At 45.9% G+C, this 15264-nt stretch overlaps 2 protein-coding genes across 2 annotated transcripts; one reads left to right on the forward strand and one right to left on the reverse strand.

Moving 5' to 3' along the window:
- Positions 1-10917: 10917 nt before the first annotated feature.
- SODALDRAFT_335277 (hypothetical protein) lies at positions 10918-12241 on the forward strand. The gene is made up of 2 exons (XM_028612414.1): positions 10918-11158; positions 11233-12241. The coding sequence occupies exons 1-2, from the start codon at positions 11011-11013 to the stop codon at positions 12213-12215; spliced, it is 1131 nt and encodes a 376-aa protein (XP_028464013.1). The 5' UTR covers positions 10918-11010; the 3' UTR covers positions 12216-12241.
- Positions 12216-15122, reverse strand: SODALDRAFT_335279 (DmpA/ArgJ-like protein). Its single transcript, XM_028612415.1, has one exon. The coding sequence runs from the start codon at positions 14964-14966 to the stop codon at positions 12558-12560; it is 2409 nt and encodes an 802-aa protein (XP_028464014.1). The 5' UTR covers positions 14967-15122; the 3' UTR covers positions 12216-12557.
- Positions 15123-15264: the final 142 nt, after the last annotated feature.

The following is a 15264-nucleotide window of genomic DNA, read 5'->3' on the forward strand; positions in this document are numbered from 1 at the left end:
TCTAATTACCGTTAATTAATAAAACGAATCGACTACTAAATAGCTTCTTAGAAGCTACTAAGACTATTAGTAGCGCGGGGATCGCCGTCTATAAGCTTAAGATTAGCGGCTACCTATAAAGGATATCCATATATATAATACCCGGGCTTAATTAAAACGTATTCCTCGGGAAGCCTTAGATAGAATAAAATAACGTAATATACTATACTAAAAATAAATAGCTTTATCACGGAGTAGCCGGATTAAATATATGACTTTATCACGAAAAGGAACCTATTAGAGTATAAACTATTCGCGATACCTATTTAGTTATAGGATCCGTGTTCGCGGGTATTATTTAACGACTATAACGGAAAGGTAAGGAGGTCTTAATCTAGGGAGTAAGCTTAAGGGATATCGAAAAAGCGTTATATAAGAAATAACTAACGGACCCGAAAGACTTTATACCTAAAAAGCTACTACGAGAATTCGGCGACCTATTCACGCCCGATAAGGCTAATTAAGTACCGCTATACCGATTAGGAGTCGATTATAAGGTAAACCTTATACCCGGAAATAATAATAAGGAACTATCGCTTTTTTTAGGGGCCGCTTTATAATATATCGAGAAAAGAACTCTTAGTATTACGGAAAATACTTACTGACCTAATAGATAAGGGATTTATCCGTGCTAGTAGTTTAGAAGCCGCGGCTCCTATCCTTTTTATAAGGAAGCTAGGCGGAGGACTTCGATTTTATTATAACTATTAAACGTTAAACGCGATTACTAAGTAACACTATTACCTACTCCCTTTAATCGCTAAGATACTATAAAACCTAAGCTAAACAAAATAGTTTATAAAGCTTAACGTAATCGCTACCTTCTATAAGATTAGGATAGCCCTAGGGTATAAATATAGGACCGCGTTCCGAACTCGGTTTAGGCTTTTCGAATAACTTATTTACCCGTTCGGCTTAAGTAAAGCCCCCGCGACTTTCTAGCGATATATTAATAAAAGGCTATAACGCTACCTAAATAACTGTATTACCGCTTATATCGATAACGTCTTAGTCTACTCTAGTAGGAGTTAGGCCGACTATAAGGTAAAGGTAAAATAGGTACTCCGCGTGTTTACGGATGCCGGCCTAAACCTAAATCCGTTAAAGTACGAGTTTAGCGTAAAGATAATAAAGTACTTAGGATTTATAGTTACCGTGGGGAAGGGCGTATCTTATAACCTAAAGAAGTTACGAGCTATCCGCGAGTAGGAAACGCCTATAACGGTTAAGGGCGTGCGAAGCTTTTTAGGGTTCACGAATTATTACCGGATCTTTATTAAGGACTTTTCGGATATCTTTACCCCGGTAATAGCACTTACTAAGAAAGACTATACCTTTTAATAGGGTCCTAAGGAAAAAATAGCCTTTCGCGAGCTAAAAGCGAGGTTTTAAAAAGGACCGATACTACGATAATAAAACCTAGTAAATGAGATATTTATTAAGATAGATTACTCGGGGTTTATTTTTAGGGGTAGCCTAATATAAGAAGACGCGGACGGAAATCGCTATATAATCGTATGCTACTCTCGTAAACTTAATAAAGCAGAATATAACTACCCGATCTATAATAAGGAAATATTGATAATTATAAGTTATCTAGCGATATAGCGGGCCGAGCTTATTAATTATAGGTAATTTATAGTCCTCTCCGACTATAAGGCCCTTAAATACTTTATACTAAAGTAAACGCTTACTAAGCGATAAAGCCGATAGGCCGGTAAGCTTATATAGTTCGACTTTATACTTAAGTATCGGAAAGGAAAAGATAACGCGATAACGGACGCCCTCTTATATTAATAATAAGATAAGCCCTAAGATATAATAGATAAACGGGAGTAATCTTATTATATTTAATTAATCCCCGATATCACGATTCTACCTAATATTCGCTATATTAATAATAGTTAAATAATCTTTAAGGCGGATTAAAAGCTATAGCGATTATAGGATAAGACGCTTACGACCGAGGAATAGTATTAAAAAGCCCTATCTATAATTACTAAAAAAAACGGTAATTCCTACTATTATTAGAATTAAAGCTATAAATAGCTAAGTACTTAGTCTTTATAACCGGGTTATTACTATTCCGCGACCGAATTTAGGTGCCCGGGTCTATTAAAGGGTTAACGTTATAAGGGAGGATTATCTATTTAATTCACGACTTAGTAATTAACAGTTACCCCGGATATAAAAATACTATTACCTTAGTAACGCGTCGCTTTTTCTAGCTAAGGATAAATAAGGATGTCCGGTAATTTATCCGGAACTACGATATCTACGGAAAAGGGTATATATAAAGAAATACGAAATAAAGCCTTTTACGCCCCCTCCCGGTACTAAAACGAATACGGAGCGACTTATCGATAAACTTTATAATAAAACTACTACTAGCTAGTAAAAAAAAGGCGCATTACCTTTAGGTTATTATAGATCGCCTAACTAAAGCTATAACGTTAAAAGCGATAAAGATAATAGAAGCCGAAGCTTACGCGGAATAGTTCCGATACTACTATTTCCAGTTCTATAGAATACCTAAGTCGATTATAAATAACTAAGGTTTAAACTAAATAAATAGGTTTAAAAAGTACTTTGATAAGCTTGCATGAATATCGTGTAAGCTTAGTATAGTATACTACCCCTAGACCGATAAAGTAACAGAGCGTATAAACTAAGAAATATAAGGCTATTTACGAGCTTTTATCTATTACGCCTAAAATAACTAGGATCGCCTATTACCCACGGTATAACTAGCCTTAAATAACCGCGAGAGCTCTATAATAGAGTTTAGTCCATTTTTCTTAGAATATAGCTACTATATTAACCCGATCCAGATAACCGAAAAGCCCCCTATAAAACCTAAAGTATTAACGGTCTATAACCTACTACGACGCCTATAAGAAATAACTAAGTTCGCTTAGGCCGTAATCGTGTTAATATAGCTCCGGAATAAAGAGTCTACTAACTATTATCGTATACTAGCTAAGCGTTTTAAGGTTAACGACTTAGTCTAGCTAGTATTAGCTAATTACTCGACTCCGCGACTATCCCGTAAGCTTAATTAGCTTTATCGTAATAACCGAGTTATAAAGATAATTAGCCTATATATAGTTAAGCTCGCTATACTATTATAAATCTACCCCTAATTCTATATAGACTTATTATATCGCGCGGGCGATAACCCCCTTGTAGGATAGGTAGTAGATAACCCTGAACCACCGCCTATTTAAGAGGTAACCGATAATAAAGAATAGGAAATTAAGGAGATCCTCTACGCGAGGATAAAGAGGCGAGGCAGGGGATTAAGATATAAAGTACTAATACGATAAGTAGAATACTATAAGCCTATATAGGAACCGCTAAAACTATTAGCGTAAACGCGGGCACTTAACGAGTTTAAAAGGAAATTCGGCTTAATAATAACAAATAATAGCCCGTTAAATACCTTCGTGCTATTATAATACAGGAACCGATATATAAATAATTATATTATTATAATTAAAAAGGAGTAAAAGTTAGATTTAGTTTGGGCCGGATAGGACCTATACCGTAACCACGCTTAACACGAGCCTAGATTAATATCCTCGGCCATAAAATTACTATCCTCGGGATTATCGACTTCCGTAAAAGTCTTACCTGTATCGCCCCGCTATAGGTTAGAGTCTATCTCCTTAACCTTATTATTATCTTCGATATTATTATTATCGGGGATTATAACCGCGCTAGTAATGGTTATACCCGTAAACGTAAAAGCCCGCCTATACTCCGCGTATTATTAGAATTCGGAAATCACGATATTAACACGACTAAGTATAAGTATCTCTTTAAATAGCCGAGTATACTGTCTTAGCTCTATAAGACTCAGGCGCCTAAAGTCTTTATCCGATAATATTAACCCCGATAAAAGAGTAAGAGTAATAGAATAAGCGTTTTTTTTCGTTACGATATTAGGAGGGACTAGGCCTAAAACTACTACCTTACTTATAACCTCGTAAAAAGGAGATAAAGCTAGCTATTCCGCCCTAGTAATAACCTCCTCCGGAGGTAATACGTTTAGTCCTAACGCTATCTCTCCTATAACCTCTAAGGGAGGAGAAAAGACTAGTATAACTACCTCGCTAATAACCTCCGTTACTAAAGGAAATAAAGCTAGTTTAGTTACCTTATTAATAACCTTAGGAAAAGGTAATAAGGCTAACTACGGTGCTACCTTTTCTTAGACCTCCTAAGGAGGAGAAGAGGCTAGCACGACTACTATACCGGGAGCCTTTATAGGATATATAGCTATAGATAATATCGCTATTATCGTTTCCGTAGCTATAAAGGTATCCTAGAATACCGCGTAGGCGTCAAGATACGGTTCTTACTCCTAGGAGAAGGTTAATAACACGGTCACGACCTTAAAGGGGGAGGAGGTCTTATAGGGGCGTTCTTATTATTATCGCTAATAAGGGTAGCCGTCTTAAATAACCTCTACGCGTGGCCTTTAAGGTATACTAGGAGAGGAGTATACTAGTATATCTTCGTAGAGTATATATAGTATTTCTTCCCCCGATTAGTCTAACTACGATAAAGGCGCTTATACTTCCTATTAGCGATATCGCGCGTATAAAGGAGGTATAGCTTAGTATAAACGCTAATAAAAGGGTGCTTAGGAGGCCCACTACCCGCCGATTTCTTCTTCTTAGGCGGCGGCGAGGGCGATAACGCGAACTATTATACGGTTAGTATCGCCTTAAGGCGCGAGAGTATTATACCTATATCGTTATCGGCGGCTCGCTTACTAATATTATTACCTCTATTATCGCTAAGGGCTAATACCGTCTATAAAAACGATATAAGTTAGCGGAGGGTTCCTTATAAAAGATCGCGAGTAAGAGACGGCTACCTTAAACAGGGAACTCTTAAACTAACTAAGTATTACTAATATTACCCGAGGACGGGAGAAGTTAGAGGAGTCGTCGCTATAAGGGAGAATAAACACGTATAGAATCGCTATTACTATTATTATTATTACTAAAGGTAAGGAGGGGAATAGAGGAAAAGAGAGCCTATAAAGAAAACGAGGCCGATATATCTACGGATAGTATCTACGCGAGGGGGGCCTATATTACTATAAATAAAGGTTAGTAGGCGACCTAAAATTTCTTTAATATTAAGGTAAAGGTGAGGTAAGATGAAAAGACACGACTATTCCTTTATTACCGCGACATAAAGGGGAGCTAAGCTATAATGGTAACGCGCGGTTATATAACCCCTAAAAGGAGAGGGGGGGATAGTATTACGGGTTAACCCCGATATAGAGGATCCGGCTATACTCCGGATCTTCCTAACTACGCGCTTAGTTAACGGACCTATATCGCTAAACTCTCGCTACCTTATAGCCAGCCTAGCACTATAGACTTTTCTCCTTTTTCCTTCTTCCTTCCTTAGTTCTAGATAGTCTATTATTACGACCTTACTTAGTGCCACGACCTGTGACTAGTCGTTTATAGCCTTCGAAGATATATGTAACGCCCTACTTTAGACCCTTTTTCCAGTACCCTCCGCCACTAACGCCCCCGACGCCCCTGTTTTTATAGGCCTTTCGGGGGGCATAGGCCCCTCTAACCCCTCTAACGGCCCCTAAAGCCTAATTAGATCACGTAGTAAGGGCCTTAGAGGACTGTGGGAGTGGCTTAGCCTCTAGGCTATAGAACTATAACGAGCTATATTTAAAGCCGCTAAAGGGAAAGCCCCTAGACCTGACAGGATAGATTTAAAACCAATCTAATAGGCCTATAAAGCTATTCTCGGGACCTTTTTATAAGCCTACTCAGCCCTCTTTTCTGCAGAATACTACCCTTCCTGCTGGAAAGAAGCCCTAGGGGTCGTTTTACCAAAGCCGTGAAAGAAGGACTATTCTAATCCTAAGTCGTATAGGATTATAGCACTTCTAAACTGCTTAGGTATAGTCCTTGAAAGGGTTATAGCTGCTAAACTTAGCTTTATAGCTAATACCCGCAACGACCTCCTATACCCTAGTTAAATAAGGGGTAGGAAATAACGTTCCGCTATCGACACGGCCCTCCTTCTCCTCCACTATATCGAAAAACAGCGTAAATCACGTTAAAATCCTATGATTTCTACGCTATTTCTAGTTATTAAAGGAGCTTTCGATCACATCGCCCGCCCCTACTCAGGACCCTTTAAGAACTCCAGCTCCTCTTAAACCTAGTTAAATAGGTAGTCTCCTTTATGTAAAGCAGGCGAATCTAACTAGCCTTCGAGGGCCAGGTTCAACAGCCTACCCCCCTAAATATAGGGGTTCTATAAGGCTCCCCGGTTTCCCCTATCCTTTTCCTGATTTATATTAGGAAGGTTACAGCCAGACCGGATTTTCGGAGTCTTTAGCTATCCTATATCGACGATTTTCAGCTATCTATAGCGTCTACGTCGACTAGGAAAAACTGCAAAACCCTGAAAAAAGCCATAGCCTCCCTTTTCGATGCAGTAAAAGATAACTAAGTCCTTTTCGACCCTGAAAAAATAGAGCTTATTCACTTCCATCGAAGACGCTCTAAAGAAGATACTCCGGTTACTATAGGGGGGCACCTAGTAAAACCCGTACTAGGTGCTATTAGGTGGTTAGGGGTCTGGTTTGACCCTAAGCTATCCTTTAAACCCCACGTCGAAAAACGCCTAAACTCAGCTTTAGGGGCCCTAAATAGACTATACAGGCTAGCTAGCTCGTAGAGGGGCCTTTCCTTTAAGGCCCTATAGCAGCTATATATAGCCTGTATAGCTTCCTTAGCTGATTTCGGCTTATAACTCTGGTAGCACCCTAAATCACCGAAAAAATACCTAGTGGACCGCCTAGAACGCCTATAGTACGGCGCTTTGGTCAGGGCCCTAGGAGCCTTTAGGGGGGCCCCCTTACGGCCTTTAGAACTCGAAGCAGTAGTTCCCCTAGCGGCGGTTCGGTTAACTAGGTCTAATAGGCTTTATGCCTTTAGGACCTTAAAATTCCTACCGAACCACTCTATTAAACGCTAGCTCCTAGGAGGGAAAACCCACCTCGCCCTCCTTTGGAACCTATAGCCTACTATACAGCTATATAGGCTAGGCCTAGAAATAGTGGCTTTAGTAGGCTAGTCTTGGGATATTGAGGGTCTATCGGCTAGGTGGGAGGCCCCCTGGGCCTCGGAACCTATAGCGGACCTAAGACCCTTTTCCCCCCTTAAAGACCTGCCTAAAGCAGATACCGACCCTGGCCCTGGCTCTAGCCCCGATACCCTCGATCAGAAAACAGCCCACCTCGAAGCCCTCGCTGAAATATAATAAAGCCTAGGGGAATAGGCTGCTGTTTTCTATACTGACGGCTCTCTAGGCCACCCTATTAGGCCCCCTACAGGGCCTTCTTAGGCTGCAGCTGCTATGATATAGTGGACTAGTACTGGAAGGCCCTGTAAAGCTCTAGGCTTTAACCTAGGGGCCGCTGCCGAAGTTGCGGACGCCGAGTTATACGCTATTCTTCAGGCCCTCCACACTGCCCTAAAGCAGATACCTAGGCCCCTAGAGTGCTATATTTTCAGCGATTCACAGGCGGCTATTCAGAAGCTTTAGCGTATATTATAGTGGGCTATAGAAGCTAAAGCCCTTATCTTACGCCTTAAATAACTAGGCATTTCGGTCTCTGTGTGGTGGTGCCCCTCGCACGTAGGGATAAAAGGGAACGAACTAGCAGATAAAGTAGCTAAAGGGGCATTAGACCCCGAAAACGCTACTAGTTCTATTAGTTTAGTTACCCTTAGCCACCTAAAACGCCGGGTTAACGAAGCCTTAATTTAAGACTGGAAAGCTCTTTAGAACGACAAACAAGAGGCGGAAAAAAGAGGTAAATCGGTGCGTTTAGGCCGCCTTTATAGGCGCCTAGTCCGCGATAACCTCCGGTTCTCCCGAAAACCACTACTAATATAAGGCCCTAGGTAGGTAAAATCGGCTTTTAGGTAGTTAAAACCCGGCTTTGGATACCTAAAAACCCACTAAAAAAGGGCCTAAAACTGCGCTAACGACCACTATTCCTGTCCCGGCTCCCCTATACAGGATACAGTACACCTTATTCTTTCCTGCCCTTTTTATAAAAATGAACGAAAAGCCCTACGGGAAGCCCTAGCAGGCCTACCGCTATCTCTGCCGCTATTATTTAGTACTAAAAGAGGAATACAGGCCTTATAGGCTTATCTTTTAGCTACTAAAATAGCCTCGGCAGAGTAGTACAGGGCGTAAACCACGATTCCTGCGGTCTAGTTATTTTGCTTTGGTTTTTTACCTATTAGGTTTATTAGGCAGATTATAACGGAGGATTTCCTTTGTTTATTAGAACGCTTTATTTTACTGTACCTAGCTTCTGATAGCCTTTAGCCCTTAGGGCGATAGGCGCCGCGCTGTAGCTTTAGGGCTATATGCGCGTAATAAATAAATAAATAAAAACAATAAACCTATAAAGTCGCTAATACCACGTGATAGTATATACGCGTCGATTCCCGAGGTCCGCTAATATTAGGGTATAATAGGTTTAATCCTATATACCGCTATTATAATAAGACCCGATATCGTGTTCGCTTATTCGAAGCTTTCCTAATATAACGTTAACCCCTCCTTTAACCACCTTAAAAGGGCCTAATAAGTGCTACTATTCTTATATTACATGAGGCACTATTACCTAGAATTCGGTGGGGATACACTCTTCCTAACCGTAAACGACGCGTCCTTCGGGGATAATCCAGATCGTAAGAGCTCCTAAGAATACGCGATAAAGCTCTTCGGCGGTACTATTAACTAGAAGGCGGGTAAGTAACCGATAGTTACGATATCGTTAACAGAGTCGGAACTACTCGCTCTTATAGAGGCCGCTAAGGAGACGTTATTCATTAGTCGGATATTAAGGGATCTAAAGCTTTAGTTAGATTAATAATAACTATAGCTATACTATAATAATTAGTAGACTATTAACCTCGTTGATAAGAAGGTATAACGCCTGCGAATAAGGCTATAGCACGTCGATATTTATAACTAGTAGGCGCGCTAGTTAGTATAGTAAGGACTCTTTAAGGTTATATATATTAACACGAAGGATATAATCGCGGATAGTTCAATAAAGGCATTACCGGAGGCGGGGATTAAAAGACTATAGTAATAGCTTTAATTTAATTAATTAAAAGGATCGTATCGAGTAGTCTAAACGACTACACGAAAATATTAAACGCGCTAAAGCGGCCGTAATAAAGGCCCCCGAGGGCGTAGCAGATCCGATAGATATAGATCTAATTAATCAGATCCGGCTAATCAGGATCGAGGAACCAATTAAGATAGAATTGAGTTAAACGGTTAAATAGGGCGGATTTAGATCCCTTTTACGAGGGCGTTTTCCCTTAACTATTAACTTTACGATAGAAAAGTTAAGAGCGTTTAGTTTAAACCGAAGCCTCTAATCAGTTAGTTAACCTAGGAAGACCCACCTTAACTAAGGGGTGTATCGTATAGGTATACGGACTACGATATAGTCTATAAGGGATCTAGGGGGGATCTACACTATAACTAAGGGCTTCGGATATCGGGGACCTCGGGTATTAGGATATAATAGGGGCGGGTACCGGAAAAGACCGGATAGGATCTAAATAATATAATACCTATAACAGAGTCTTCACCACCTAAATTAAGGGTATAAGAGACTCTTATAGATATAACTTAATATAATACACACACACGAGATTTCTACTCTACTAAGTTAATTATATAAGTGCTATTCAACGTGCGATAGCTATACTAAAAGAAAATTCCCTTTTAGTGTAGCGGTACGTTTTTAAGTGTCACAGTTATAAGCCCGGGAGGATTTATCCTATAACTTCCACTCAAAAGTCACCCATTCGAAACGCATCTATACCACCTGTTTTAAGGCAGTAGTTATACGCAGAGCCTAAGCCTAATCGAGCAGCTATATTACTAAGCAGAGATAGTACTTATACGCTGTCTTCTCGATATCCGCGCGATACAGCCCATAAGCACTACGGTAAGTCCTTACAGGCTAGGGGGTGTGTCGCGATTAGGTGCAGACCACTATATAACTACCAAAAGTACCTATACTACAACGGAATTCTCTTTTGGTGTAGCGGTCACTTTTGGATCTTCACATGATTGTACAAGCACGACGTTTACTATTTTCAATTTTCCCAGCCAACTCCCCTTCTAAGTAATCTGTTAATTCCTCGTTGACCAGCTACGGAAGAACGAGAACGGATATGCCACAAATGTAGCATGGTCGGCCCCAACAAGAGGCCGAGGATGAAGGATGATTGCTCGTCCTCTATCATCCGTCATCCATCATCCATCATCATCCATCTCAATGGCCCAGGCAAGTCGCAGTTGCCGCCCATAGCCCCCAAGCAGGGTCCCGCAGAGCCATGGAAACATGAACGTCTCCTGCAAACGCCGGAGACTCCCTCAGCCAGGTCTTATAGGTGCCTCACCAGTCGTCTATCTTCTATCACATCTCCACGTCTCAGAACATATGGGTCATGGAAATTCTCCTTTGTCGGTCTACCAATAACCAAAAACGAGACATTATACACGTTGATATCGTCATTTGACTGCCTTCCCCGTGTAAAAGCCTAGGCCAATATCCTCCTCCTGGAATGCTCACGAGAAGGTTGGCATTTGGACTGCCGATGGCCCCCATCAAGTAAACGGACAAGTAAGCACGAGCTGCATGACGCCTAGATATGTAGGTTGCCGGTTCGTCCTTTGCATGGGAAGAGCAGCGAGACCCGTGTATACATAATGGTCTCGCTCCGTAGTCGTAATGCCGACAGGATGTTGAGCTCGCCTTTCTTTTATTTAAGTCCTGAGTAGGTCTCTGTCTCCTCAATGTCTTCGACGGAATCCCACCTACAAAGCACAGTGAGTCAAGCGATTCTATAAGAGAAACGGTACACGATGCTCGAGCCAGTCATCGAAGAAGATGAGAACGACTTCGGGCTTTGCAACGCCAACCCGGGACATGGTCACGATTCCACAGATAGAAGAGCTTCAGATGTGTTGGTCTTACAAAAGGGCATCAAATCCATCTCTCAAGCTGTGCAAGGTTAGCTAGCAATCCCAAGAAGAGAGGAGAAACAAAAGGCACCAAAGTGCAGCAAAACTAACACCCTAGCGAAGCCTACAAACAAAGCCTGCCGCCCTCGCTTACATCGCAAGAGAGTTCCCATGATGGCTTCTCTCCCTCTCACGCCTTCCAGAATCACAACCTTCCACGCTTCCGCCGCCGAACTGGTCAGCCCTACCGAATCGCCCAACCGACGTCCCTCTCCCTTACCACACAGTATCCCACTCCGCCCCCGCCGTCCTCACGCCTACACCTGAACGACCTGAGCGAAAAAGATCTCCTCGCCGCCCTCCAGGCCATCCGCAAGGAGGAAGAGGCGAGAATGCATACCCGCCGTAAAAGCTTCCACATCGTCGACTTTGACCTCCCCTTGCCACCCTTTAGCCCCCTCCGCGTTCCCTTCTCCCCATCCACCTGTTCGTCTCGTCGTCCGTCGACGTCTACCGTCGTCAGCACCACCAGCACGTCCAGTACCTCAAGTAGCAGAGCATCCACACTGCTAGCTCCCGTGACATACATAGCCGCCGACGGAGACAGAGACAGGGGCCGCCGCGAGGAGCGAGGTCAAGAAATGGAAAAGGGAAACGAGAGCGAAGAAGACGGGGTTGCCCCCTACGCGGAATGCGGAACCCACCAGCTCGTCCACGCCAAAGAGCGCCTCCGGGACTTGGAACAGCAGCTTCAAGACGCTGTGTGCTGCCTGCAGGACTGCGTCCAGGCTGTCTTGAGACGGCCAGGGGGTGGTACCGCCGAGAGGGTTAAAGGCCAGCGACAACCGCAGCAGCAGCCCAATCATCAGAAGCAGGAGTTCCAAGGAGCAGTGGGGAACGGGGCGCGACAGGGTACGGCGCCGGTGGTGGTGGATGCGCTACAGGACAAGCTAGCGAGGTTGGGCAGGGCGCATGAAAGGGTGGCGACGGAGCATGCGCTCGTGACGGCGGAAATCAAGGCCAGGGCGCCTGGCGTGATTTGGGATGGGACGATGGAGGCTCTGGCACGCATGGCCCGTGGTGATCGGGAGATGGAGACGGAGTAGGACAGGATAGGATAGGATAGGATAGGGTAGGACATAGATAGGGTAGAGGATCGTGAATCCTGAACCATAGAGAGGAGCCTGACACGTTCTTGTCCCCAAGACGTCCACTTTGAACCTTACTCCGTACAAATAAATGCCATAGATACCTTGGAAGGAGAGAGAAACGCGCCCCCCCCCACCCGGCGTTAAAGATTGGGAAACGTTTGGAGCCTCACTATATGAACATTTGCCCACTTAGTCACATCAACGCACCCAAAAAGAAAAACTCAAAAGCAAAAATTCAACAAGTCAACATCAGCAAGCCTGTCTCCAGGTCTCCAGTCTCCAAGCCTCATCGGCCTTTTACAAGTACCTCTGCATCATGTCCTTTAACCGCTTCAAAGGCATCGCTTCCACTCTCCTCCCTCTGAACCCCTCAATCGGCTCGGCCATGCAGAGCGCGTTGTAGACGGCCTCCTCCGTGGCGTCGGCCGCGGCCTCGAATAAACCGTTCATGGTGCCATCCTCCACCACCTGGATCTCGCGCGCCCGAGGCTTGTACGGGTCGACGGCGGGAGCCCCGCTTGAGGTCAACTTCTGTACCGGCACGCTGTTGCCCGTAGAGAAGGCCAGGAAGATGTCCCCCGCCGGGTCGTGGCCGTATCCGCCGGTCCGGGCAATCCCGACGGATGCGCGCTTGGCCAGGCGCTGGCACTGGGCCGGCGAGAGTGGCGCGTCGGTGGCGATGACGACGATGACGCTGCCGTCCCTGTATTCCTTTCGCGTCCCCATCTCGGCTTGCCAGCGGAGGTGGTCGTACAGCCGGGCCTCTAGCTTGGCCTCGGCTTCGGCTTGCGCCTGCGCCAAAGCCTGCGCTTCGGCCTGAGCCCTGGCTGCCTTAGACTTATTGTGTGCTCGCTCTTGCGCCTTGGCATAAGCCTCTACCTGCGCATTTGCATCGCCGAACGTCACGGGTACGAGTCGGAAATTGTGGTGATAGGTGTGGCCCCCCCGAGCCGGAGCGGCTCCGGCTGGAGCCGCTTGTGTTTGGGATCCAGCGCTGCCTCCGCCAATGGGTTGTTGCGGTGCCATTGGTGGTGGTTGAGGGTACGGCGGCTGCGGCTGCGGCTGCGGCTGAAATGTCTGTTGCTGCTGTTGCTGTTGATGCTGCGGGTATTGCTGTTCGTATGGGCTCTGTTGTTGGTACATGCTCTGTTGCTGGTACGGGCTCTGGTTTTGGTACGGGTTCTGGTGCTGGCGCTGGTTCTGCTGCTGCTGCTGCGACAACTGCAAGGCCTGTTGAGCAGCCGATTGCTGTCCATGCTGTGGAAGTTGCCGTCTCGCTTGCTGAGGCTGCGGCTGTGGTTGCTGTTGCTGTTGATGTTGTCCTCGCCGTCCCGATTGTTGCTGTTGGTTTTGAGAGGATGTATGTTGATCATCATCTTCTTCTTCCCGCTCCTCCTCTTCTTCCTCCTCTTCTTCCTCCTCTTCGTCCTCTACGCTCTCGTCGCTGTTTATTGGTACCGCTTGCCGTCGTTCCCTTCCTTCCTGTTCTCGTTGCAACTGCTGTTGTCGCTGCTGTTCCGCTTCCTGCTGCTTCCGTAGTTGTTCCTCTTGCTGCTGCTGCATCCGTTGCTGCTCTCGCAGCCAGTGCTCCCGCTGTTGGTGCTGCTGGTCGAAGATGCGACCTATGGGGACGCCGGCGATGCGAAGGTGAGAACCCTTGCCGTAGTTTGCCTGGACCAGAACGCCGACGGTGTAGGACCGTTCCTCATTTTCTTCCTCGTCTTCTTCTTCGCCGTCGTCTTCTCGCCTGGTTCGCTGCGGGGCCGGTATAACACGCGAGGCAGAACCGGTACCTCCTTTCCAGTGGTGGCAGATGGCGCCGGTGCCGCCACCCGTGTTGCCTTCCTTGACGGGTTCATCGGTGGCAAGGTCGATACTGCGGGTGACATCCTGGGCCTGGACAGACATCTTGGTGATGTCGCTGAGGTAGCCGTCAAAAATCTCGGCAACAACGGGGACCATGAAGACGTCGAGCTCTCCGCTCTCGACGCAGTAGTTGCGGATGGCATACTCGTAGATGCCGCGGTGGGCGTCACCGACGGCGAGGGAGTTGGTGAGGACGATGGGAGAGTTGAGAAGGCCCGTTTCGTCGAGCCACTGGGAACCGGTCAGCTCGCCGGCACCGTTGAAGCGGTGGAATCCGGCATAACAGGCCTCGGTAAACCAGGTTTCCCGGGGCAGGATGACGGTGACGCCTGTGTTGACGGAGCGGTTAGGCTGAACCGACTCGGCGGCGACGAGAACGCCGGGTACGTCGGTCAGGGAGTTTTTGGGACCCGGGGCCCAGGAGCCGAGGTAGAGGGTGGGAAGTAGGTCGCGGACGCGGGTGCGCTCTTCGACTTTCTTTTTCACGGCGTCGACTTTCTTCTTGGTGGGATCCTCGACCGGGATGGGAGGGGGATGGTTATGAGTATCATGGCCGGGGATGTGAAGCCACTCGGTGCCGGTCAGTAGGAGTGAACCCGACCAGGCGCAGCCCGTCTTGGTGGTGCGGGCGACGCGGATCCCGCGACTGGCGGGCTTATAGCGGCCCCCACGGTCGCAGGCCAAGTCGACACGGTAGTATTCGCCATTAGGTCGTTGACGAGTCTTCAGGATGGTGACATTGTAGCCGAAGCGACCATAATGCCGCTTGACGGAATCGAGGAGGTCATGACGGTCATGGCTCTTGAGGGGCGGGTAAGGATCTGGGCAGGGGGCAGTCATTGTAGAGCCCGCATACGAAGGGCATCATAAGATCCCAAAGATCCGTAATCGGGCTCCTCAACTCTTCAGCCCTCTCAATCTTTGCTTCACTTACACCGGTCAACGAGACGCGTCGCTGAAAAGCGGTTTTGCGAGCTGAGCGCGTTGGCGTTTAAGGTGGGCCGAGTAGGTAGGGACACGAATTGGGTAAAACTGAGCGCCGGAGGGAAGCTAGGGGGGGTGAAGGCCACGTGATTGACTGGATGGTTCAGTGTGCTCCGTGCGTAATGTCAGTGGCTGAGATAATCATTACTCGGTC

Source organism: Sodiomyces alkalinus (assembly GCF_003711515.1).
Source record: "Sodiomyces alkalinus F11 unplaced genomic scaffold SODALscaffold_9, whole genome shotgun sequence".
Lineage (NCBI taxonomy): Eukaryota > Fungi > Ascomycota > Sordariomycetes > Glomerellales > Plectosphaerellaceae > Sodiomyces > Sodiomyces alkalinus.